The sequence below is a fragment of the Hyperolius riggenbachi genome, chromosome 11 (assembly GCF_040937935.1).
Source record: "Hyperolius riggenbachi isolate aHypRig1 chromosome 11, aHypRig1.pri, whole genome shotgun sequence".
Taxonomy (NCBI): Eukaryota; Metazoa; Chordata; class Amphibia; order Anura; family Hyperoliidae; genus Hyperolius; species Hyperolius riggenbachi.
Window position 1 is genome coordinate 55,707,281 of NC_090656.1, and position 23,120 is coordinate 55,730,400.

The 23,120-nt window shown below is 43.4% G+C and overlaps 1 protein-coding gene across 7 annotated transcripts in view; it reads right to left on the reverse strand.

The window, feature by feature from the left end:
• The window catches only part of ZFPM1 (zinc finger protein, FOG family member 1), a 312,656-nt gene that overhangs the window by 35,450 nt on the left and 254,086 nt on the right, over positions 1-23,120 (reverse strand). For all 7 annotated transcript variants that reach the window (XM_068260644.1, XM_068260645.1, XM_068260648.1 and 4 more), the window contains one exon: positions 5,610-5,749. In XM_068260644.1, coding sequence (XP_068116745.1) covers positions 5,610-5,749 — 140 coding nt within the window. The remainder of the gene's footprint in view (positions 1-5,609; positions 5,750-23,120) is intronic.

Sequence of the window (23,120 nt, forward strand, 5' to 3'; positions counted from 1 at the left end):
TTCCACATTATGCTTGAGTGATTATAGTCAGTATCAACACATATGAATTACATGAATACAGTACTATACTCCTGGTACACTTTAAAATGGATTTAGACAGAGGAGTATATTGGGAGTACAGTATACAGAACAGTAGTACATACTGTATACTGGGGTACAGTGGTGCTAAACGTATAGCAGGAGTTCAGTATAAAGCACACTAGTACTAATAGTAATAAAGTATACAGAATACAGGGCACACTAGTAATAAGGTGTACAGTATACAGGGCAATAGTGAAGAATGTGTACCAGTAATTCAGTATACAACACAGGAGTATATAATATGTACCAGGACTACAGTATACAGCACAGGAGTATATAGTGTGTACCAGTAATTCAGTATACAGCACAGGAGGATATAATGTGTACCAGTAATTTAGTATACAGCAGAGGAGGATATAATGTGTATCAGTAATTCCGTATACAGCACAGGCGTATAATGAGTGGACCAGTAATTCAGCATAGAGCACAGATGGATATAATGTGTACCAGTAATTCCGTATACAACACTGGAGTATACAGTGTGTACCAGGACTACAGTATACAGACTCAATGCCCCCCTCCTCCTCTTGGCCTGTGACGAGAGGTGTTGTTTTCCCCAGGAACAAAGAGGTCAGTGTCTCTGCTCTGAACTCTACTGATAGCATCAGAAACTCTATCTAGACTGCATCCGCTGCACAGCTTATCCGGGGAAGGGGGTGCTTTAAATCCTGGCACAGCATTCACACAGGACAAAATGGAGGAGCGAGACGGGGCGCAGAATACCCGCAGTGTTCACAGGCCCTGAATGCTGCGGTTCAGGAATTCCTTGTACAGAACAAGGTGAGATACAGCGAGATGTATTCCTGCCATTATGTGCTGTATGATTTTCCTAGGAGACGTGTCCAATCATAACACAGGGTATAAAGAAGTAGCAATGTGCGCTGTATTCCACACAAGCATTATTATTCAGATTTTTGGAAACGTTTATAATGGTGCCATTTTTGTCAGCACTTTAGAGAACATTTCAGCATTCACACATCAGTTTCTGATTCCCTGCCTCCATGTTCCCCAGCGTGGTATTGCAGTGTTGGGGCCCTGGGAGCCATTCCCATAAAGGGATCCCCTCTGTGCCCATCTGTGCATCTTGTCTGCTGCCCCCAAGCCACCTTCATTAATACACAAAACAGGTGGCAGCTAGGTCTTCCATCCAATGCCATTTATTTCCTTTTAAAACAATACCAGTTACCTGGCTATCATACTTTTAGCCATAGACCCTGAACAAGCATCCAGCAGATCAGGTGTCTCTGACAGTATTGTCAGATCTGACAAGATTATGATTCAGACACTACTGCAGCCAAATAGACCAGCAGGGCTGCCAGGCAACTGGTATTGATTAAAAGGAAACAACTATGGCAGCCTCCATATACCTCTTGTTACAGTTGTCCTTTAAAGTCAATGGGAACCGCTAGTTTTAAAATGAAACCAGATACTTACCTAAGGAGAGGGAAGGCTCTGGGTCCTCTCCCGATGCAGCGCTGTTCCCGTGAGCAGTATTTGACTAAATTGGTCAAATACTGCTCCTTCCGTTCCGCCATGCGAAGGTGACTTTGGAAAGTCTTCGGGAGCCCTCCCAAAGATGGCTCACTCCACACTTGCGAATGCCCTGCCTCGCGTGCGCAGCATGGAGCCGCCTGCCTTCGGGAGGACTCTGCTCCCGAAGACTTCCATGGTCCCCCTTGGCAGGGGATTTAAATGGGGGAGCCAGCGCTGCACCGTGGGTACCGGGAGAGGAGAGAGAAGGCTCATTAGGACCAAGAGCCTACCCTCTCCTGGTTTCTTTATTTAAACTAGCGGTTCCCATTGCCTTTAAGCCAGAATCTCAAAACTCTGCAAACCAGAAATACAGCAGGTGCACATGGAACACCACCCTCCCCCCGATGTAATAAGATATAGAAAACAAAAATAGAGTTCATAAATATGTAAATAGTGTGGGCCATTTGGGGTGTGTGTGTTGGTGAGAATGACTTCCCTTCGGGGGGGCTGCTCTGCCATTTTCCCCAGCCATGCCTACAGTTGCAGCGGTTTCAAGTACATCATCGCTTTCAAGATGTGTTACAGATTTGTAAAGCTGTGATTTGCTCGTCACAATCATGTGCTGAAAGCAGGACGTGATCACATCGATCTAATCAGAGCCTTGCAAATCTATCACCTGATCACATGCTTCAACAGGAGTCTTGTTACATATATATGACCAACACAACACATGACTGCATTTCCCATGATCCTTAGTGGTGACTGGGAGTTTCTCAATGGCTGCTAGCAAGCTTAGGTCAGCTTGTAGGGCTATGGCCCACTAGAGCACTTTTAGGAGACATACAGACATCAGACCATAGTCTTTGGAAAATGAAAGATCACAGACCAATCTTACCACCCTTCCTGTAGTATAAGAGCCATACTCTACACAGTCTTTTCTATGGAGCTGAACTCCACATCAGAAAAAAATCATTGCAAGATGCTGCACACACAGATGCTGTACAGACACAAAAGATCAGTATCTGCAAAAGATCTGTTCCTGCCAAAAATCCATTCCTGCAAATTGCAATGATAGTCTATGAGATCTGCAGATCATCATACACACATGATTTAACTGACATTCATCTGCAGATCTGAAAATCCATCCTGGTGGATCTGATCTGCAGATGAATGTCAGTTAAATCATGTGTGTATGATGATCTGCAGATCTCATAGACTATCATTGCAATTTGCAGGAATGGATTTTTGGCAGGAACAGATCTTTTGCAGATACTGATCTTTTGTGTCTGTACAGCATCTGTGTGTGCAGCATCTTGCAATGATTTTTTTCTGATGTGGAGTTCAGCTCCATAGAAAAGACTGTGTAGAGTATGGCTCTTATACTACAGGAAGGGTGGTAAGATTGGTCTGTAATCTTTCATTTTCCAAAGACTATGGTTTGATGCCTGTATGTGGCCTTAGACAGGCTTTGGAATCACAGGTGATTCCAAAAGCACTAGACTTTTGCAAGTGGATTGAGCAGAGCCCACAGGAGCGATTGTGATTTGTCAAATTCGCAAACACGGATCCTACGCCATTATCTGAGTGATTTAATAGGACTTTGAGGATCTCAGCGTTTTGATAGCGATTTTAAACTTGCAAGTCTGCTAGCCAACCCATGACAAGAGAATAGAAACTCTCCCATTGACATATCAAAACAGGCAGTGTGACTACCGTATCTTGTGGCTGAAGCCACAGGAAATGGCCAATCGCAATCACTGAGTACATTTTATGAGCACTTTTGAAGCGATTTTAAATTTGTGCTCCTTTTTTGTTCTTTGTGATAAAATCTCTGCAAAATCGCTTTTGTACAGCAATTGCCACGTGATTTTACAATGATCATATACTTTGTATCATAGGGTATTGCAAGGTCATTTTTAAAGTGTGAAAGGAGCATAAGAGACAGAGGATAAGCAGGATGACTGGCAGAGGCAATAGTGACCCAGAGGCATGTCTTTGTGCACATGACTTGCCTCTGGGTCCTATTAGGATTGCAGTACGCTACCTCGGGTTCTCTTTAAGGTAATAAAGCTATCCGCTTCTTGCTGATAATCCAGAAGTTCAGAGGCAGTTAAATATGACCCCCACAGAAGGAGTGGAAAGCAGCCCTTGAGGATGTGACAATTAGAGAAGGGGATGCTGAGCCAAGAGCGAGGAGGGAGGAGGAAGTGGAGAGGATGCCTGAAGTGCTAAGGATGACCATTTGCATCCTGCCCCTCCCTGGGCTAGCCGGATATCAGCCTTGGAAGTCAGGCAGAGATGAGTAAGGCTGCAAACCATCAAGACACCCGATAACAAGCAGGACGAATGCTGAAAACACCAGCAAAAATATTTAGACAATAAATGAAGTATGGGGGGGGCTTGCTACTATCTGGGCAGAATCAATCACTGGCCTGTCTTGTGTCTGGACAAGTGGCGCCACAAGATCATAACACCCCAAACGGGGTAAGATAAGGGGTTAATGAAGGATTTCATTCCGCAGAGATAACGGCCATCTATCGCTATCACAAACCCAGCTTGCTTTTGTCTAATATTTCCAGCATTAACCTTAAAGCACAGGAGATAACGACCCCTCTCGCTCCCCCCCGCCTATCACTGCTGTTCTGCTTGAAGATTGAGAAACTCACATTTTGTCCTTTTTTGCTTTATTTTACCCCTCAAGTAAAATATTATGGTCGGTTTGCTGGAGGAACGCTATTACTTGTAACAGTCCTCTTTCTGGACCCCAGTGCCTCATGGCTTCTTTATAACTAGCTAGATCTGTAGAGATCCTATAAGAACTAGGAATACAGATACTAAAGCAATTACTGAAAAATCTGATGCTGTAATCACTCCCTAAAAACAAAAAGTTTTAAATCAGGATGTTACCATTTATTGGCTACCTAAAAATGAATAAGAATAAGCAAGCTTTCGGCCTTGCAGCCTTTGTCGGGCTTACATCCTGTTAGTTTGCAGGCTGGTGGTACAGACAGCTATATACATGCAACATCAAAAGGTAAAACAGATTTTTTATCAAGCATAAATACATGTCATTAAGATGCCTTAATTGAAACAGAACATCTAAATGGGGTGAGAGGTTGTTAGCTGAGATAAGGATCCTTGTTTACTCCATGCTCACAGACCTGGGAGTTGGATTGACATAGAAGTATCGTAAATTCTGAGTTCACAAGTTCAGCTATATAGTCTGAAAAAGAGTTCAAATATCATCAGCCTCATACCAATATAAAAAGTTTTTGTCCTTATTCAAGCTCTTGTCCACATCTTTGAACCAATTTAGACATTTTGTTTCTGCTATTAATTGATCATTTGACGTTTTGAAGCCACCCTTCAGGGCAGTGACACGAAGATCATACATGCTGTGTCCGTTGGAACGAAAGTGTGTAGCAACTGGGAGTTCAGATTTGGTATCGTTAAGTGTGCCTGTGTCCATTCATACGTTTGCGCAGAGTTTGTCCAGTTTCTCCCACGTACATAACATTGGGGCATTTAGCACACATGATCAGTCTATAGATGTGCACATCTAAAGGGAAACATGGAAGCCTCTTTGAATGTGCCCTGCTCCTGCATTTCATGTTTTTTTTTTTACTTTCTAATGTTCCGCCCAGCAGTACATTGGTACCAATGGTGCGAGTAGTAGGCCGGGGTAGCTCCTCCTACTGGCTGTCTATTTTGCCTATCTATTTTACCAAATGCTGATTGTCAGTTACTGACAGCTCCAGGCTGGAGATACTGAACATCTCATTTGTGCTAGCGCATGCTCTAATGTTTGTGAATTTACTTTGATTGAGGCATTTACCCAACAAGTCAGCAATTTTACTTTCTCATGCAGTAACGACCTTAGTGAATTGACATTTGACAAAATGTTTGGTAAAATCAGCTGTTTTCTGCATTACTGAATGCGATCATGCTTTGTGAATTGAGCTTAAAGTTTTGCAGAAGGTTTGAGCATCAATAAAGTATAATTCCTCACCTTCTGTAACTGAACATGAAGACACAATCCAGCTATTCCCACTTACCGCATCAGTCTGAGGGGGAGAGGAGGAGCAGCCTGTGAACGTTCCTCTGTAGGGGCCCCAGGCAAAGCCCTTGGGCAGATCAACCTGAGCACGGACCTGGCTCACTCCAGTGGGTGATGGGATCTCCAGAACCAGCTCATCTACAGAGAGAGGAGAAAAGAGTGAAGGCTTATCAACAGTTTCTGGTGGATGACCGCCAACTTACGCATTCACAGTGGTGTACCAATAGAGGATGCAGAGGTTGCAACTGCACTGGGACCCTTGGGCCAGAGGTGCCCTCCCTCCTTGACCACAATATTAGCTCTTTATTGGTCCTATGCTGGTAATGGTTGCTTCTATAGATGCTTTTAATCGTTAACAAGTTGTTCCCCATCCCCTTCTTGTACCTCTGTAGTTGTCCTTGGCAGGTTTTGGTGCACCATACATATCATTATATATACTGTAGAGCCTAGGTTCTCAACATGTGGTACGCGTACCCCAGGGGGTACTTCTGATGGTTCCAGGGGGTACTCGGGCTTGATATACTTAACCAAGAATAACAAATTTCGAGTTTTAGAAAATGATAAATCATATTTAAACACCACCAAATTAGTGTTTTAGCTACTTAGAAGCAATAGAAAATTCTTGGAAATTGTTTAGAACCAATTATCATGTACTATGATTAAATATATATTTGTTAAGGGGTACATGTGATCATTTTTAGTATCCTAAGGGATACTTGGTGAGTACAGGGTTTTAGAAGGGGTACATATCAATAAAATGTTGAGAAACACTGCTGTAGAGTACTTGGTGGTGGCCCAAAGTAAAACTTGCACTAGGGACCCAGAGCTCCTTAGCAATGCCACTGTGCTTTCAAGTTTCACAGAACTTTGCACTTTAATTGACCACTAGTGCAAATGTAAAAGAAAATACATATAAGATGTACATTTGTCCCTCAGTAAAATGCACTATACATTACTTCTCTCTTAAGTCGATGTTGCTTACAGTAAGCAGTAAAACTGACAGATTTTGGATTAGTCCATTTCCTTATGGGGATTTTCTGTATTTCCTTGATTCTTTACACAAGCACACATTGGAAATGATCTATAAAAAGTGCCAGTTGGCTTCCCAAATCACCTGCACATTATCTTGGCAGTTGGACTGAGAAACTGCCATTTAATAAGTGTTTTTTTGTTTTTTTTTGTTTTTAAAACAAAAGAAAAGCCTGAGACTCCCCTATGAGGAAATGGACTCACTCAAAATGTTACGGATTGCTATAAGGGACAGCAACATAGGAGAAAAGTAATTTATAGCTTATTTTACTTTGCTACAAATGTACATTTTACACATATTCATACACGTGATAGTGGTACTCTTTATACAGGTTTTATTGCCCTTTAATACACTCCTCTATTGTCAAAAGTTGGTTGAGAAGGATGGAATCCATGGCACAAGCTGTACAACAAATGCATATGGAATATTATGCTGCAAAATACATCATTTTTTTTCTTTGTCGTTCATTCTGCTATTCTTAACACATAGTAGGCATACCCCAACCAAAAGCCAATAGTGCGAACTGCAAGTACAACAACCAATAAGGTATAAAACAAAGGGTAGTCACACTTTTCAAGGTTGCCACTGTAAAGCAACCACATATGCGCCTGTGGGGGATTATTCCGCCCCCGCCCAGAAAAGGGGCAGGTTGTGGTACATTTATAATATAAGGGGAGGTAGGAGGCACCCAGGGGAGAGTAAGACACTTTAAAATAGCTAAAAAGGAGAGGCAACAGAAGCCTACCTCTCCTGATGCACTAGTCACACTTATAGGACTTAAAACGGAGAAAAGACAACTAGTCTTGTGGGAGTCCCCCACTTTTTCAGGTCAATGACAAAACAATATGCCTGGTAATATAATACACTCATATCTGCATTCTTAGTTTATGATAAACACATCAACAGCACCTATGTATAAAAAGTGCAAAGCTAAAATTACTAGTTCACTTACCCACTTAATAAAAATTAACCACATTTCTCCATTGAAAAATGCATAAAGAAATATATTATTAATTGTGTGATTAGTCAATTAGCTTATAATTAGTATTTTTGTCTGTTAGTTTATAAATGCACCAGGTCAATCAAATGACCAATTGGTTGCTAGGACCCATCAAACTAACAACCAACTAGTCACTGGAACCTACTGTAAATCCCATGTATCTCATCTTATACAAATCCATAACTAAATGAATACATAATAATGTAGAGGTGTTTACCATTACTGTTCAGAGACTGCTCACCTCCGGAATTGCTAACAAGTGTACCAAACGCTGATGTATGCATGCTGGTGGCAATAGACTACACAAGGGAACAAGTGTTGGAAAGCTACTACTGACAGTGCTCCCAGGCACTGGGACTTGTGGTTCACCAGCTACAGATGCTAAAGCTGCTAGTAGACAAAAAAAACAGTTCATTTGACTGGCTGCCTTCATTTTTGACCTGACAGTCCTCACAATTGTTTGTTAACATAAGGCTAACATGGGAGCAGTGAGGTCAGGCCACTCATGTTAAGCTGATAAGGCTTTCGGCTTGACACTTTCCATGTGAACAACATCCATCTATCTTCCCTGTATCAGACCCCACCAAGGAAAACACACAAAGCCGCTGATAAGGCCTCTGTGGTGGTTGGAAGGACAAATACAAACAGGGACAAGGCACAGTAGCCACTCACAGCGGGTTACATTCCCAGGACATGCACACAAATGTCCCAATATAGCATTATTACCTAAGGCGATCGTATCCTGCTTGGCCAAATCTACTGATATCCATGGTTTGGATAAACGTCCTGGATTTCTCATGTACCACGCCCTACAAACTATCAACATCACCTAAAAATGTTGTGCCGGGGTGGAAATTTCGTTGCAAGAGGTAGTATAGTGTCCCATCTATGATAATGCGGGAATGATGCTGAATGAACTTTACCCATTGCATTACTGCACACCCGCTAAGCAACGCCTGCTATCTGCAGGAACAGCTTTGTACTATATCTGGCTGCACCTGCCCAACAGCACAATGACTGACAGAGGTGCCAGCCTCTCTCATACACACTTATGTGGATGCGAACCCTAGGGTGACAGTTTGGGGCCAATAGCTATACAAGGCTGTAGGCTAGCGCTGCGTTCCGTTGCAATGGAGGGATGAGGGGCTGAAGGGCTATGCACAAAAGAGCAGAAGGGATAAGGAGCAAAGTAGTAACCTCGGCCTAGGCCAAATCATTTCCTGAAAGTAGGCTGGTATACAGATACTAGATTATTGGCAGGGATGGCCCCGGACTGGCTGTCTCGGCCAATAAACATGAGTGCTACACCTATATCTCTACATACATTTGATGTAAGATACAGTGCAATATTGCTGCAATGTGATTGGCTTGGTCAAAGTGCTGTGTCTAGGTTTTGTAAGCACACAAGTGCAGGTGGTCAGCAGCAGTGGAGGAACGCCCACAGAAATCAGACTGTGGCTACATCTGGGCATGTTCTGCTAGAACAAGGAATGTATTCATTTCTGGGAATTGCCTGCAGACACTGCTGACAAAATGCCATCTAATGTGTACGTTCAGGGCAAACATTACTCGGGGTTAGGACTAAGCTATGAACACACATACATGGCAGTCACCAGGTCGGACCCTTTGCAGACTGACTGGGCAATGATCCTTTGTTGATATGAGCATCTACTATCCTGGGACTGACCCTATTTGAGGAATTGGCAAGTCGCTGGCAGATTGCTTTTGTACTGATCTACTTTCAGTGGGCCCTTGTTTGTCTCCGTTTGCAGTAAGCAGACCACACTTTTGTACAATTTTTCTGGAGAACAAAATCCGTTTCCCATATAGCCTATGTTCAGTGGCGTAGCAATAGGGGGTGCAGAGGTAGCGACCACACCGGGGCCCCAAAGAGTCCACCCTCCACCTCTGACACTGTGGTTGTCCTTGGCAGGTTTTGGTGTGCCTTATCAATTGTTATGAGTGCTGGGGGGGGGCATGTAAATCTTGCACTGGGGCCCATAGATCCTTAGATACGCCACTGCCTATGGTTGAAATGCATTTGCCCCTGACTCCAACCACACCACTACAGACCATGGGAGGGGACACTGCACTGTCAGCTAACGCTGGCCAATTGTGTCCTGTTCAAGTGTGAACCTAGCCTAATGCTACCTACACACTTGAGATAAGTCTTTAGAAAAGGCAAGATCACAATTGTGCAAGATCATCTGCAGATCAGATCCACCAGGATAGATCTTCAAATCTGCAGATGATTGTCTGATTTGCAGATTGTCTGTTAAACAAGGTGTGTATGAGATCTGCAGATATCAGACTATGAATGCAGTTTGCAGTAACGGATCTTTTGCAGGAACTGATCTGTTGCATGTGTGCAGCATCTTGCAAAGATTTTTATCTGATGGGGAGTTCAGCTCCATAGAATAAACTGTGTAGGTGGGCATAATTATTGTGACAAAAAAACTCAATTATGCCAAAAACCGCCAATGACACAATCATACAGTCATGGCAGAAGTAAAGGTCAATCAAACTGTAGTCATCAAACTCTCCAAAACTGATCTCCGGCACAGAATACCTGAAGAAGTGAAGTACCCACACAAATCACAATGAACAGAGCTGGAATAAATCAGTTCATTCAAATATTTAAATGACGCTCATAGATTCCTCACTAACTGGGGATAGCTATCTATTAAGCATTATTATATTTTAGCACAGTCAGCCTTCTAATAACAGAACAAATACATTCCCCATAGCTGAACATGGAGGTTGCCAACTGCATACAAGGATTGGCAAATTTGTTACTGTGAGCAACCCACTTGGCTGTAACACATAAAAACAATGGACCTGATCCAAAAAGGAGAAATTAGAACTAATCTGAGTCTATTACACAGACTATTCCTGTCTTTTTTTTTCTTTGTCTCCAATGCATCTTAGGCCACATACAGACATCAGACCATAGTCTTTGGAAAATGAAAGATCACAGACCAATCTTACCACCCTTCCTGTAGTATAAGAGCCATACTCTACACAGTCTTTTCTATGGAGCTGAACTCCACATCAGGAAAAAATCTTGGCAAGATGCTGCACAGACAGATGCTGTACAGACACAAAAGATCAGTATCTGCAAAAGATCTGTTCCTGCCAAAAATCAATTCCTGCAAATTGCAATGATAGTCTATGAGATCTGCAGATCATCATACACACATGATTTAACTGACATTCATCTGCAGATCAGATCCACCAGGATGGATTTTCAGATCTGCAGATCTGCAGATGAATGTCAGTTAAATCATGTGTGTATGATGATCTGCAGATCTCATAGACTATCATTGCAATTTGCAGGAATGGATTTTTGGCAGGAACAGATCTTTTGCAGATACTGATCTTTTGTGTCTGTACAGCATCTTGCCAAGATTTTTTTCCTGATGTGGAGTTCAGCTCCATAGAAAAGACTGTGTAGAGTATGGCTCTTATACTACAGGAAGGGTGGTAAGATTGGTCTGTGATCTTTCATTTTCCAAAGACTATGGTCTGATGTCTGTATGTGGCCTTAGGCTGCATACACACTTGAGATAAAAGTCTTTGGAAAATGAAAGATCACAGACCAATTTTACCCCCTTCCATGTAGTATGAGAGCCATACTCTACACAGTTATTCTACTGAGCTAAACTCCCCATCAGATAAAAATCTTTGCAAGATGCTGCACACACAGATGCTGTACACATTCAGCAGATCAGTATCTGCAAAAGATCTGTTCCTGCAAAAGATCCATTCCTTCAAAATGCATCCATAGTCTATGAGATCTGCAGATCATCATACACACCTTGTTTAATGGACAATCATCTGCAGATCAGATCCACCAGGATGGATCTTCAGATCTGCAGATAATTGTCAGATATGCAGATGGTTGTCTGTTAAACAAGGTGTGTAGGAGGATCTGCAGATATCATAGATATGAATGCATTTTGCAGGAACGGATCTTTTGCAGGAACAGATCTTTTGAATGTGTGCAGCATCTTTGTGCACAGCATCTTGCAAAGATTTTTATCTGATGGGGAGTTCAGCTCAATAGAATAGACTGTGTAGGTATGGCTCTCATACTACATGGAATGGGGTAACATTGGTCTGTGATCTTTCCTTTTCCAAAGACTTTTATCTCAAGTGTGTATGCAGCCTTACTGGAGACATTTCATATCAAAAGGGCCACATACAGATTGTGAAGACATGATGCCGAAGCCTCTGAAGATAGGTTACCGCCAAAGTTAGCATGAGGATCACACAATTTGGCTACACTGAAAATGATTGGTTTGAGCATGGACATTTAACTTCTGCAAATCAATTGCTGAGAGTGGTCTGTTAGCCCCAGCGAGGGTCCAATTTCACCCAGCCTAATATTTTTACCAAACTGCATTTGCTCTACCAATTGTGACACATGCAAATGTTTGCCACTACGCTGAACTGGACAGTTGTGCGGGAGTTACAAGTCACAAAATGGGCTGATAGCATATAGATATAATCCTAAAACCACGCAAAGTCCAGACTCTTCCATATCACAGGATTGTAGAAGACGCCAAAGAGATACCAGATATAGGGCAGGTTAGATACATTGTGGTTGATACTCCGGCTCAAGTTCGTAATACAAACAAATTTCCACAAAGTTTATGCAAAATAAGGATTTTTGCATCGAGCCATCAGAACCCACGGCACTAAATGTCTCAGGCGAAAATCCGGTTTAATCAGCTTTTCTGTTTACCAGCGCCCTTTTATCAGGAGAAAAGCCTGACCTTGCAGTCATTAATATTAAGAGCAGTCAGTGTGCTAATAGTTAAAAGTAATCTTTTTCTCCCCCGATTATCACAGGAGGCAAAGTCCGCTCTCCAGCCTATCTCTGTATCAATAGTGTTGGTTCCCGGTGACACAAATATAGTCCCCCGTAATCTAATCTCCAATCGCAGGCTGACATCTGATTGGCTGACGCCAGCCAGCTGGTCTGCGTATTATCAGAGTATTTCCTATCAGTGCGATCATTAAGCAAATGTTGCAGGTAACTGGGGCTTGTTTGTTTCTGATAAAAGGCACTCTGGAACAAAATAGAGCTTCACTATTAGCAGACTCCTTGGAGGGGGTTGTGAGAGGTCATGGTGGCGCTTCGTAATGCTAATGGCGTCCTTACCTCCCCGTAAGGAGAGGGTGCTAACAGATTTCACAACTCAGCCATTCAGAATTTATAAGACAATAGCATGATGTTGCAACAGTCATGGAGATCAATAACAACATACGGCATATCGAAGCATAAACAAGTCGCTGAGCAGGTGCAATGGCATGTCCTGCCACTAGGCGGCGATCCTCACTAAATCTTTTACTTTTGTTTGCAAAAGCACCTTTCCCATACATGAACAGCTAATAAAATACACAGTTATAGTCATTAAACCCTATTGCTATTATAGAAAGAAAAAAAAAATGTGTGCCAGCCAGTTCATTGCAAACCAAAGCTTGCTGAGCTTCACCAAATCCCACCTATGGCTTTTATATTTCTACTCTATGAGATTCCAGTTTCAGTCTAAAGATATTATTGGTAGTGTTGGTGTTTGGAAAACCGAATTACGCCGCACACCGCACTTCAATACCGCAGCTAGTGGACAGGGTCACGGGATGCGGTCCATGACGGAAGGAGGAAACATCGGCATCTCGTGAAGCTTGGTGTGAAATGCACCTGAGTGACCTCCCCATAACCCTGAATGATTTCAGGAATAATCCCCTCCCCGCTCAACCCCCACCCCCAACTCCCCCTGGTTGTCATTGAGGGCTCTGAAGTCGCCAGAGTCCCCAGCCCAGAGCTCACCTCCTGGGTTACTACCATCTCCAACAACCTAATGTGGGAAGCAAATGCCAGCAAAACTCAGAAAGGCCCAACAACACCTGTTCTTCCTGCACCAGCTGAACAAGTTGGCATGTCTCGCGCCCTTCTGACTTGCTTTGACTCTGCCACCATCAAATCGATTCTCTGTTCCTTCATCATTGTATGGTATGTGAGAGAATTTAACAAGGACAAACGCAAACTACAAAGTCATCAAAGTCAATGAGAAGATCATCTGCCTCCTGTACCTCTCTAGACTGCAATCCAGGGCAGTCATGATAGCAAAAGATCTCTCCCCCCGGCACCATCTCCACCAGGACCTCCCGGCACAGGAACTCTTTCTTCCCCAAAGCTGTCCTGGCCCTCAACTGAGGCCAATACACACCCCAAACTAGCAATCCCCCATGTGATCTGCAACTTGCTAGCAATGATTAATTCTGACTGTAATATGTGTCATGTGAACCTATGTATGCATCTCCCTGCCCTTGGAAGGTCTACTGTGCTGTCAGTGCCAATAACAATTTTTACCTGTCCACTGTCTGAAGTACTGAAGTGTGGTGTGCGGCGTCATTTTGGTTTCTGGATTAGGAAAACCTGCATTCGAACACTAACACCTTTTTGGGTCATTCCAACCAAAACCTGGAGTTATTTAAAACAATGAGCTGGACTGATTGCCTCACTGGCCTTTATATAGAGTATAGATAGCAGCTCAAACTGTTGAGTAGGGCATCGGGTGATGCCGATAATGATAAGATCGGTTATCTGTTCTTACAGATATTTTCCTATTGACTTACCCGGCGCCCATTCTCACACTAATCCTCCCTCCTAATGCATAACACTATTCTACCCCTCCTAAAGCCTGGTACACAGCTTCAATTTTCATTAGCCAATTAGTGACCAATTTTACTACCTCCATTTAGAATAAGAAGTTACCTACACAATCTACTCATAGTATTCAAAATCTGCATGGAGGTGGTAAAATTGGCCAACCAAAATTGAAGGTGTGTACCAGGATTAATGCCTGTCTCTAACCCCCCCTCCTCAAAAATCTAATACTAACCTAATGGCACCCAAAGTTTAGCCATTCGACTCCAAACAGCCTAACGACTAGTTCTGAATGTAAGAAATGCTGTAGCAGATCGGCTACTAATTCCTGATTGGCTACTATTGGGCACCTAACTCACCTCTGCAAAGCTGCAATTTACATCGTGGTGTATTACACGGTTATGGAGGTGGTCACATAAATGAACTGCTTCACCTTATATTATAGTCCACCATGAACCAATTACACATCTGCCATAGTAGTAAGCCAAAATATAATAAAAACTGATCAATGACGTCAAGGCTGAAGTTTTAATAGTCAAAGATATGAAAAAAAAGTTTTAAGGCTAAGCGGAACTGTGTAAAGTGAGCTGAGCTTCTTTATCAATCAATGAAGATTTTCATTATATTAAAGTGAACTCGAGGTGAGAGTTATTTGGAGGCTGCCATAATTATTTCCATTTAAGCAATACCAGTTGCCTGGCTGTCTTGCTGCCCTTCTGCCTCTGCCTAATAATTTTAGCCATAGACCCCGAACAAGCATGCAGTAGATCAGGTGTTTCTGACATTATTGTCAGATCTGACAAGATTAGCTGCATGCTTGTTTCTGGTGTGATTCAGACACTACTGCAGCCAAATAGACCAGCAGGGCTGCCAGGCAACTGGTATTGTTTAAAAGGAAACCAATATGACAGCCTCCAAATCACTCTCACATAGGGTTCACTTTGAAGAAACAACAGGTACATTTAAAAGTTTAAAGAAGTTGAGCTTCCTTATGATGCATTTATAAACTGTGCTAATTTGCATATATTTCCTCCAGCTATAACTATCCAACAAGATATCACTTTTTTTGAGCAGTTGTCAGTAATTACACCTCTCCCATTTTTGTAAATATTTTGCTTTGTTTTCATGGGACAATACTGAAGAGATGACACTGTGATACAATGTAAAGCAGAGTACAGTTTGTGTAACAATGTAAATTTGTTGTCCCATCAAAATAACAACACACATCCATCCATTAATGTCTAAACCACTGGCAACAAAAATGAAAACACTCTTGAAGTGAACCTTAAGCCAGAAAAAAAAATGAGTTTTACTCACCTGGGGCTTCTACCAGCCCCCTGCAGCAGTCCTGTGCCCTCGCAGCCACTCACTAATCCTCTGGTCCCCCGCTGCCAGCTAGCTTCATTTTTGCAGACAGGCCCGTCAGGACTGGCCACGCGTAGCTTTTTCCGCATTACCGACTGTAATTAGTGCTATTGCGGGCCGCAACGCGTACAAAAATACGCGTTGCCGCATATCTATGCGTGCGTAATGCGGCAACGCGTATTTTTGTACGCATTGCGGTCCGCAATAGCGCTAATTACAGTCGGGAATGCGGAAGAAGCTACGCGTGGCCAGTCCTGACGGGCCTGTCGGCAAAAAAGAAACTAGCTGGCAGCGGGGGACCAGAGTGGCTGCAAGGGCACAGGACTGCTGCAGGGGGCTGGTAGAAGCCCCAGGTGAGTAAAACTCATTTTTTTTTCTGGCTTAAGTGTCTCTTAGAGATCTTCCCACCCCGGCCATCCCTGAACCTCCCAGATGTGCATGTCACTGTTAACCACACTACCATTCGCCCTACCTCTCAAGCCCGCTGTCTGGGTGTCACCCTGGACTCCGCACTCGTCTTCACTCCTCACATCCAAACCCTCACAAAGTCCTGCAACTTTCACCTTTGTAACATCTGCAAGATTTGCCCTTTCCTGACCTCTGCCACCACCAAACTCCTCATCCATGCCCTCATAATTTCCCGCCGTGACTACTGCAATGCCCTTCTGTCTGGTCTCCCTATGACCCGAATAGCCCTGCTGCAGTCCAGAATCAGATTCAAGATACTGTGTCTGACCTACAAATCTGTCCACAAAACCTGTCCAACCTACATTTCCAATCTTATTCAGAGGTACACACCTAGCCGCTCACTCCGCTCCTCCAATGAACTTCGCCTGACCGACCCCCGCATCACCCAGTCCCATGCACGCCTCCAGGACTTCTCAAGAGCTGCTCCAATACTATGGAACTCCCTACCTCCACCCATTAGGGCAGCCCCCTCCTTCAACATCTTCAAGAAGGCCCTCTAAACTCACCTTTTCACGCTGACCTAACCCCCCCCCCCCCCCCCCCTTCACAAGTGCTCTAAACTTGCAGCTGAACTCTGGTCCCCTACCTTTCGTGTCCCTACCTCTCCCTCTAGATTGTAAGCCTTTGGGCAGGGTCCTCCTCCTTTTGTGTCCTACCTGATCATGCACCTCCATTACTGTGCACCCGTGCTATGCATTTGAGTGAACTCAAATTGACTAATCTCCATGCTCCCATCCAGTGACTGACTAAGCATTACCTTGTACTCATACTATGCTTAGTGATCTGTTTTTTCTTGTATTCCTGTATTGTAATATTGCTGTATGTCACCCCTAAATATTGTCTGTAACCTTAACTAATGTCCAGTGCTACGTAATATGTTGGCGCTTTATAAATACAATAAATAAATAAAAGAAGAATGTCCAAATTCTGCCCAATTAGGCCTTTTTTCCTGCCTGGAGTAATGGAACTCGTTAGTGTTCAGCGCTGCGTAACATGTTGGCACTTTATAAATACAATAAATAAATAAATAGTGTTACAAGTTCTCAGGTGTGAATGGTGAGTTCTATTTGGTGGTATTACTCTCACACTCTCTCATACTGGTCACTGGAAGTTCAGCATGGCACTTAATGGCCGATAAATCTCTGAGGAACTTAAAAAAAAAAAAAAGAATGACCTAGGCTATAGGAAGATTACCAACACCCTGAAACGGAGCTGCAGCAAGGTGGCCCGGACAATACAGTGGTATAACAGGACAGGTTCAGCATCATATCCAGAGGTTGTCTTTTGCAAATAGACTTATGAGTGCTGGCAGCAATGCTGCAGAGGTTGAAGAGTAGGGATCAGCCTGTCAGTGCTCAGACACAACACACTGCATCACATCAGTCTACATGGCTGTCTTCCCTTCTAAAGCTGAAGCACAAAAAAGCCTGCAAGCAGTTTGCTGAAGACTAGAAGACTAAGAACACAGATTACTGGAACAATGTTGTGTGCTCTGATGAGATCAAAGGCTCATACACACGCTCAACAAAAGTTGTCTGATAATTGTGCATTTAAAAGACGTTTGTTGAGCGTGTGTATGAGCCTTAAATGCATTTGGTTCAGATGGTGTCAAGCGTGTGTGGCGGCCACCAGATGAGGAGTACAAAGTGTGTCTTGCCTACAGTCAAGCATGATGGTGGGACTGTCATAATTTGTGGCTGTATGAGCGATACTGGCACTGGGGAGCTACAGTTCATTGCAGGAACCATGAATGCCAACATGCAGTGTGACATACTGAAGCAGAGCTGATCCCTTCCCTTCAGAAACTGGGCTGCAGTATTTCAACATGACAACGACCCCAAACACACCTCCAAGAGGACTATTGCCTTTGTAAAAAAAATTGAATAAAGGTGATTGACTGACAAAGACTGTCTCCAGATAAACCCTACTGAACATCTGTGGGTCATTCTCAAATGGATGGTGGAGGAGAATAAGGTCTCCACCAGCTTCCCCATGAAGGAGTGGAAGAGGATTCCAGTGGCAGCCTGAGACGCTCTAGTGACCTCCATGCCCAAGAGGGTAAAGGCAGAGCTGGAGAATAATGTTGAACAAAATACATTGGGCAGAATTTCGACATTCTTCACTTAGGGGTTTACTCAATTTTGCTGCCAGTGGTTTAGACATTGAGTTATTTTGATGGGACAGCAAATTTACAATGTATCAAAGTGTCTTACCTTCAGTGTTGTCCCATGAAAAGAAATGATTAAATATTTACAAAAATGTGAGAGGCGTGCTCGCTTTTGTGAGATACTCTACATCCTTCACATCTGATCTTTGGTGAGAACGTTCTGTCTTAGCTGGATCCCGCTTTGCGTATTCAACCACTATTGAATGTCTGTCAGTAGCTTTATAACCGGTGATTATCTTTGTGAATGTTCTTTTTTTTTTTTAATGAAGGTTGCATGACATTTTTCCATCACAACAGCAGGAATTTTATTTCCTCCAGCAAATGCTTGGGGATTCCATGCAGCAGCACAGGGGTTAATAGTGAGGAGGTAATTACCCTGGAGATTCCCAGGAGTCTTGTTTTCAGGATCTGAGGCCGCTGGAGCGGTTCTGCGCTATTGAAAAAAACCTCTGGTATTCCCTATCAGGTAATTAAGTGGCCTGCGAGAGGAAAACAATATGGACAGGTAGCGAGCTAACAGCCCAATTACAGCGCCTGGTGGACGGATGCATCATGAATGGAGCCTGCATCCTCTCGGGTCTGCGCCAGGGGCAGCCAGTTAAAGGGACAGGCCATTCTAGAACAAGAACTGCCTTCTGAATTAGTTTGCATGTAGTGTAACCTATAAATGGAGCCTGCCACAGGCAAGGATCTATTCTACGTAAGGGCTTGATTCACTAAACCGTGATAACTCATATCACGGCGGCGCTAGCGTTTTCATGCGCAATCCTAAAAATTTGCGATTGCATGCGAAAACGTGCACAAACCGCTAGTGCCGCCGTGATAGTATATCAAGCCCTAGAGGAGTTTTCGGCCTTTTTTCAAGCGCAGGTGATTTTTTAAATCTCCCACAAAACGCTTGTGCAATGCATCTCTATGACAAGGTTCATATTGGCGCGGTTCATGTGCTGTGCGTTCAGCAAAGCGGTGCCTGTACCATTTCTGGGGCATTTTTACTATAAATTGAAGGTATAGGAAGAACGGTAAACGCTCAAAAAAACGCTTTATGCGGCAATTGCGTTCTTGAGAATAAATACAGCGTATTCATTATTTTCCGGGTCAAAGAGTTCACTTCCCGACTTGCATCATAGAGTGAATCTCAATACAGCTCTGGAAAAGCGCTCAGAAAAACGCTTTTTCAAAAAACACAGCGCACAGGGGAGAGGCGGGAGGGAAAAAAAACAGCACACAAAAACGCAGATGTGAATGAGGCGTGGAGGTTTTTTTATATCATTGAAACAGATGAGGAGAATTGGGACCACTGCAAGGTGGACTGGAAGCAGAGGTGGAGGTCGGCAGGGAGATCCCTTTGCTGGAAATCTCGGAGTTAGCTCCAACCTGAATTATTGCAAATACCTTCTGTTTTAAGAAATCAAAATTTTGTTTTGATGGAACCAACAGCCTAACTGGTGCTTTTGCCACAAATGTCCACATTGCACTTTAGACAAAGACAAGACAAATAACATATATATTGCACTTTTCTCCTGGTGGACTCAAAGCACGCTCAGTACAGTAGCAGTGTTGGGGGAGTCTATCACCAATTTAGCGCCCCCTGCATTCGTTTTCTGGTTTCTTGTAGGCATAGCCGAGATTTGAACCCAGGCTGCCTGTGTCAAAGGCAGAGCCATTAACCATTACACTATCCAACCAAGTTTGAAAACTTCAAGCATAACGTTATCAATCAAGGCCCCAGTGATGAGGTTTTCCCTTAGACTGGGCTACAGTGAAGGGGTTCTCCCAATTATGCATCTATTCTACACGATAAGATTCTATTACTATTCTATCTACGATCCGATTAAATCCGACATGTCCGATCGGGAATCGATTCGATTCAATTCGGTTTGCCATTTCAAAACAATGGCAAATCGAATTGATTTCCGATCAGACATGTAGATCGTATTGTGTAGATGGGGCTTTATAGAGAACCCATGGAGCAAGGTGACACTGTCTTTTTGCCTTGTCCTAGCAGAAGAGGCTTACCTTAGTTCTAGGGTACAGACCTTGCCACTGAATCCCTGGATATGTACAAGAAACTAGTATGGTATCTGAGATAATTTGGGTGTGTGATGTCAGGGCTATGGCACTGACAGTTTCTGGTCGGTGAACCTTGTTGCATTGTGGGAAATAATGTCTGTTTCCAACTGCGAAGCCCGCTGTGTGTGTGTCCCATTACATTAAAGCGTGCTAGTTTGATGTATGCCGCTGTATTGTGCAAGTGCAGCGTCATAGCCTGTGCAACTCCCACATGCAAGCACTCTCAGCCACGAACAGCACACGCTCGCCCACAGCGGCATCCTTTTCTCTCCCATGGCCACAGCCCTGCGCATGCATACGACAGTGGCACACACAGATGCAGGTGGTCAGCAGTAAAGATGATCACCTGCAGGCTCAAGGTGCATCAAACATGAATGAATAACATGGTGAATATCAATCATTTCTTGATCTATAGTCTATTTTTTAACTTCTCTATTTGAAATGTATTTATTTATTTTTTTACCTACTACTATCTTTCGGGAAAGTTCCTCTGTAAGAAAGTCTAAAAATATGCATTTTAGATATAGAAAAAGAACTTGTATCTCAGCACTACTGATCTGTTAATATCACGGTTTCCTCCATGTGATTTTTCTGACCCTGCGGGGGGTGTAAGGAGTAACTGAAGGTGCCATTGATGTGTGCTTGTGCTGGCTGCGATAAGGGCCCGTTACGGCCCCCGTGGTTGAAGGAACTTAGCCTTGCTGTGATCAGAATGCCTGGGAACCACAATTCACAATTATTGATTTTTTTTTGACACAGCACAAACTGAAATGTTTTATCAGAACTGAACTGTGACCTGCACTAATAGCGATGACATCTCACCACCTGGAGGAATACAATCGTGACAACCATCACGTTATCCACAGTATCACCTGCGTAGAAAGCATGACATGAAGAACATGCAGAAGCAAAAGGCTTTATACTGTTAGCTCGTTATGAAGATCCATATTAACGGAAACTGAGAAAAGGGTCTGCTGCATATATACTGCATCCATATAGACACACACAACTTGTTAAGGTGGCCATACACTTTTTTCACTGATATCTACCCAATTCGATCATTTGATCGAGACTGCTAGAGATCAATGCCACAAATTATTTCTGAACGACAGATTTCTGTCCCAAATTGGTTCATTCGGGCGATCGCATCGGCAAAAAAATTTTGGTTGATCATCGGCAGGTCAGTAGGGCATTGCTAGGAGCTTTTGTTTCAACGACCGAAAAAGCTACACAACTGTTCGCTGCATGGTTCCATTCCCTTCTCTTGACAGTGGCTATTCTTCCTCTCTTTACTCCCGGTCCCAGACACCTATGGGATGTCCCCAAATGCTAGAGGCCAAATATAGAGGCCTCTAGTGGTCTGCATAGAGAGATTCAAGCGCACAGATCCTTCTCTGATCAAAGGACTGGAGATGGATCGATCCGTTGGCCATATCGTCCAGAGTACGGCCACCTTTAGACAAACCCTCTCCCCTTTGTGTATCATACTTGATTGTGCACTCTAGCCACACAATAATGTGAACGTATTATTGGGACTACTACTCCAGTGCATGATCTGGCTTTGTATCATATTGTTTATTACCGGTTATAATAAATAATAATAACAATTAGGCTAAGGATATGGAGAGAGACAAAAACTGAACATGTATGCTCACTTGTTGTATTGGAAGTGGCAATACACATAAAGTAGAGGTGTCACCAATTTCATTTAGCTGCAATAACCCATACAGGTAACCAGCATGTGGGTTGGTATTTTTTTAAGCCTGGACCTTGGCGTGGCAATCGTCCACCACCCTCTGCTGTTTGATATGGTGGGCTGGAAGTCCAGGATGAAAACAGGGAAGGAAGAGAACTACTATTACTACTAAGATGGCAAAACAATCTCAAGAGCTCTAGTAACACAAGCCTATATGCTGGTTACATATATTGGTTATTCCAGCCAACTGAAATGAATGACACCTCTTCTTTTTGTGGATTAGCACTTCCAAGACTACTAAAGGTAGCCATAAACCTAAAGATAATGGGGAGATTCGACCAAGAGGCAAATCTCTCTCTGATCGAATCTGATTAGAGAGAGATTTGTCGGTTGCCCATACACCGCAGATGGTTTACAGATCAATTTCAGCATGAAACCTCTCGGAAATCGGCCAAGTCTATCGCACTCACCACTGTTCTTTAATGTATAAATGTGTGTATATGTATGTGCATTTATACATTACCTGTCTTGTGGCGCGGTGCCCATCCTCTTTCGAATCAACCATTCTTCCCTATACATGCCGACATCACGGGTGCGCCGGCGTGCTATGCACCAGCAGCATGTATGGGAACAGCGGTGGATTTGGAAGAGGACAGGCACCGCGACATGTAATGTATAAAAGCACATACATATACACACATTTATACATACATAGAAAGCGCCGGGAGTTCTGTCGCTTGTCCCGATATCACTCGCTGTTACCGCCGCACGCCTGAACGACCACGATGGCCCGATATCTTGCAGCATGTACGACCGATTAATGCAACCCATTTCACCCCGAAATTGTCCCATTGTCAGTCGGGCAACACTTGGCTGCACCGATTTTCATTCGATTATAATAATCAGAATGGGATGGTCGATCGGCTGCCAAGTCGCCTGATGTATGGCCACCTTAAGAATGCACGTTGTGTTGTGGTCTCTTTCTCCATGAACTCTACTTAACTGAAGAAGAGTTGTATGTGTCCCCAGGGCTG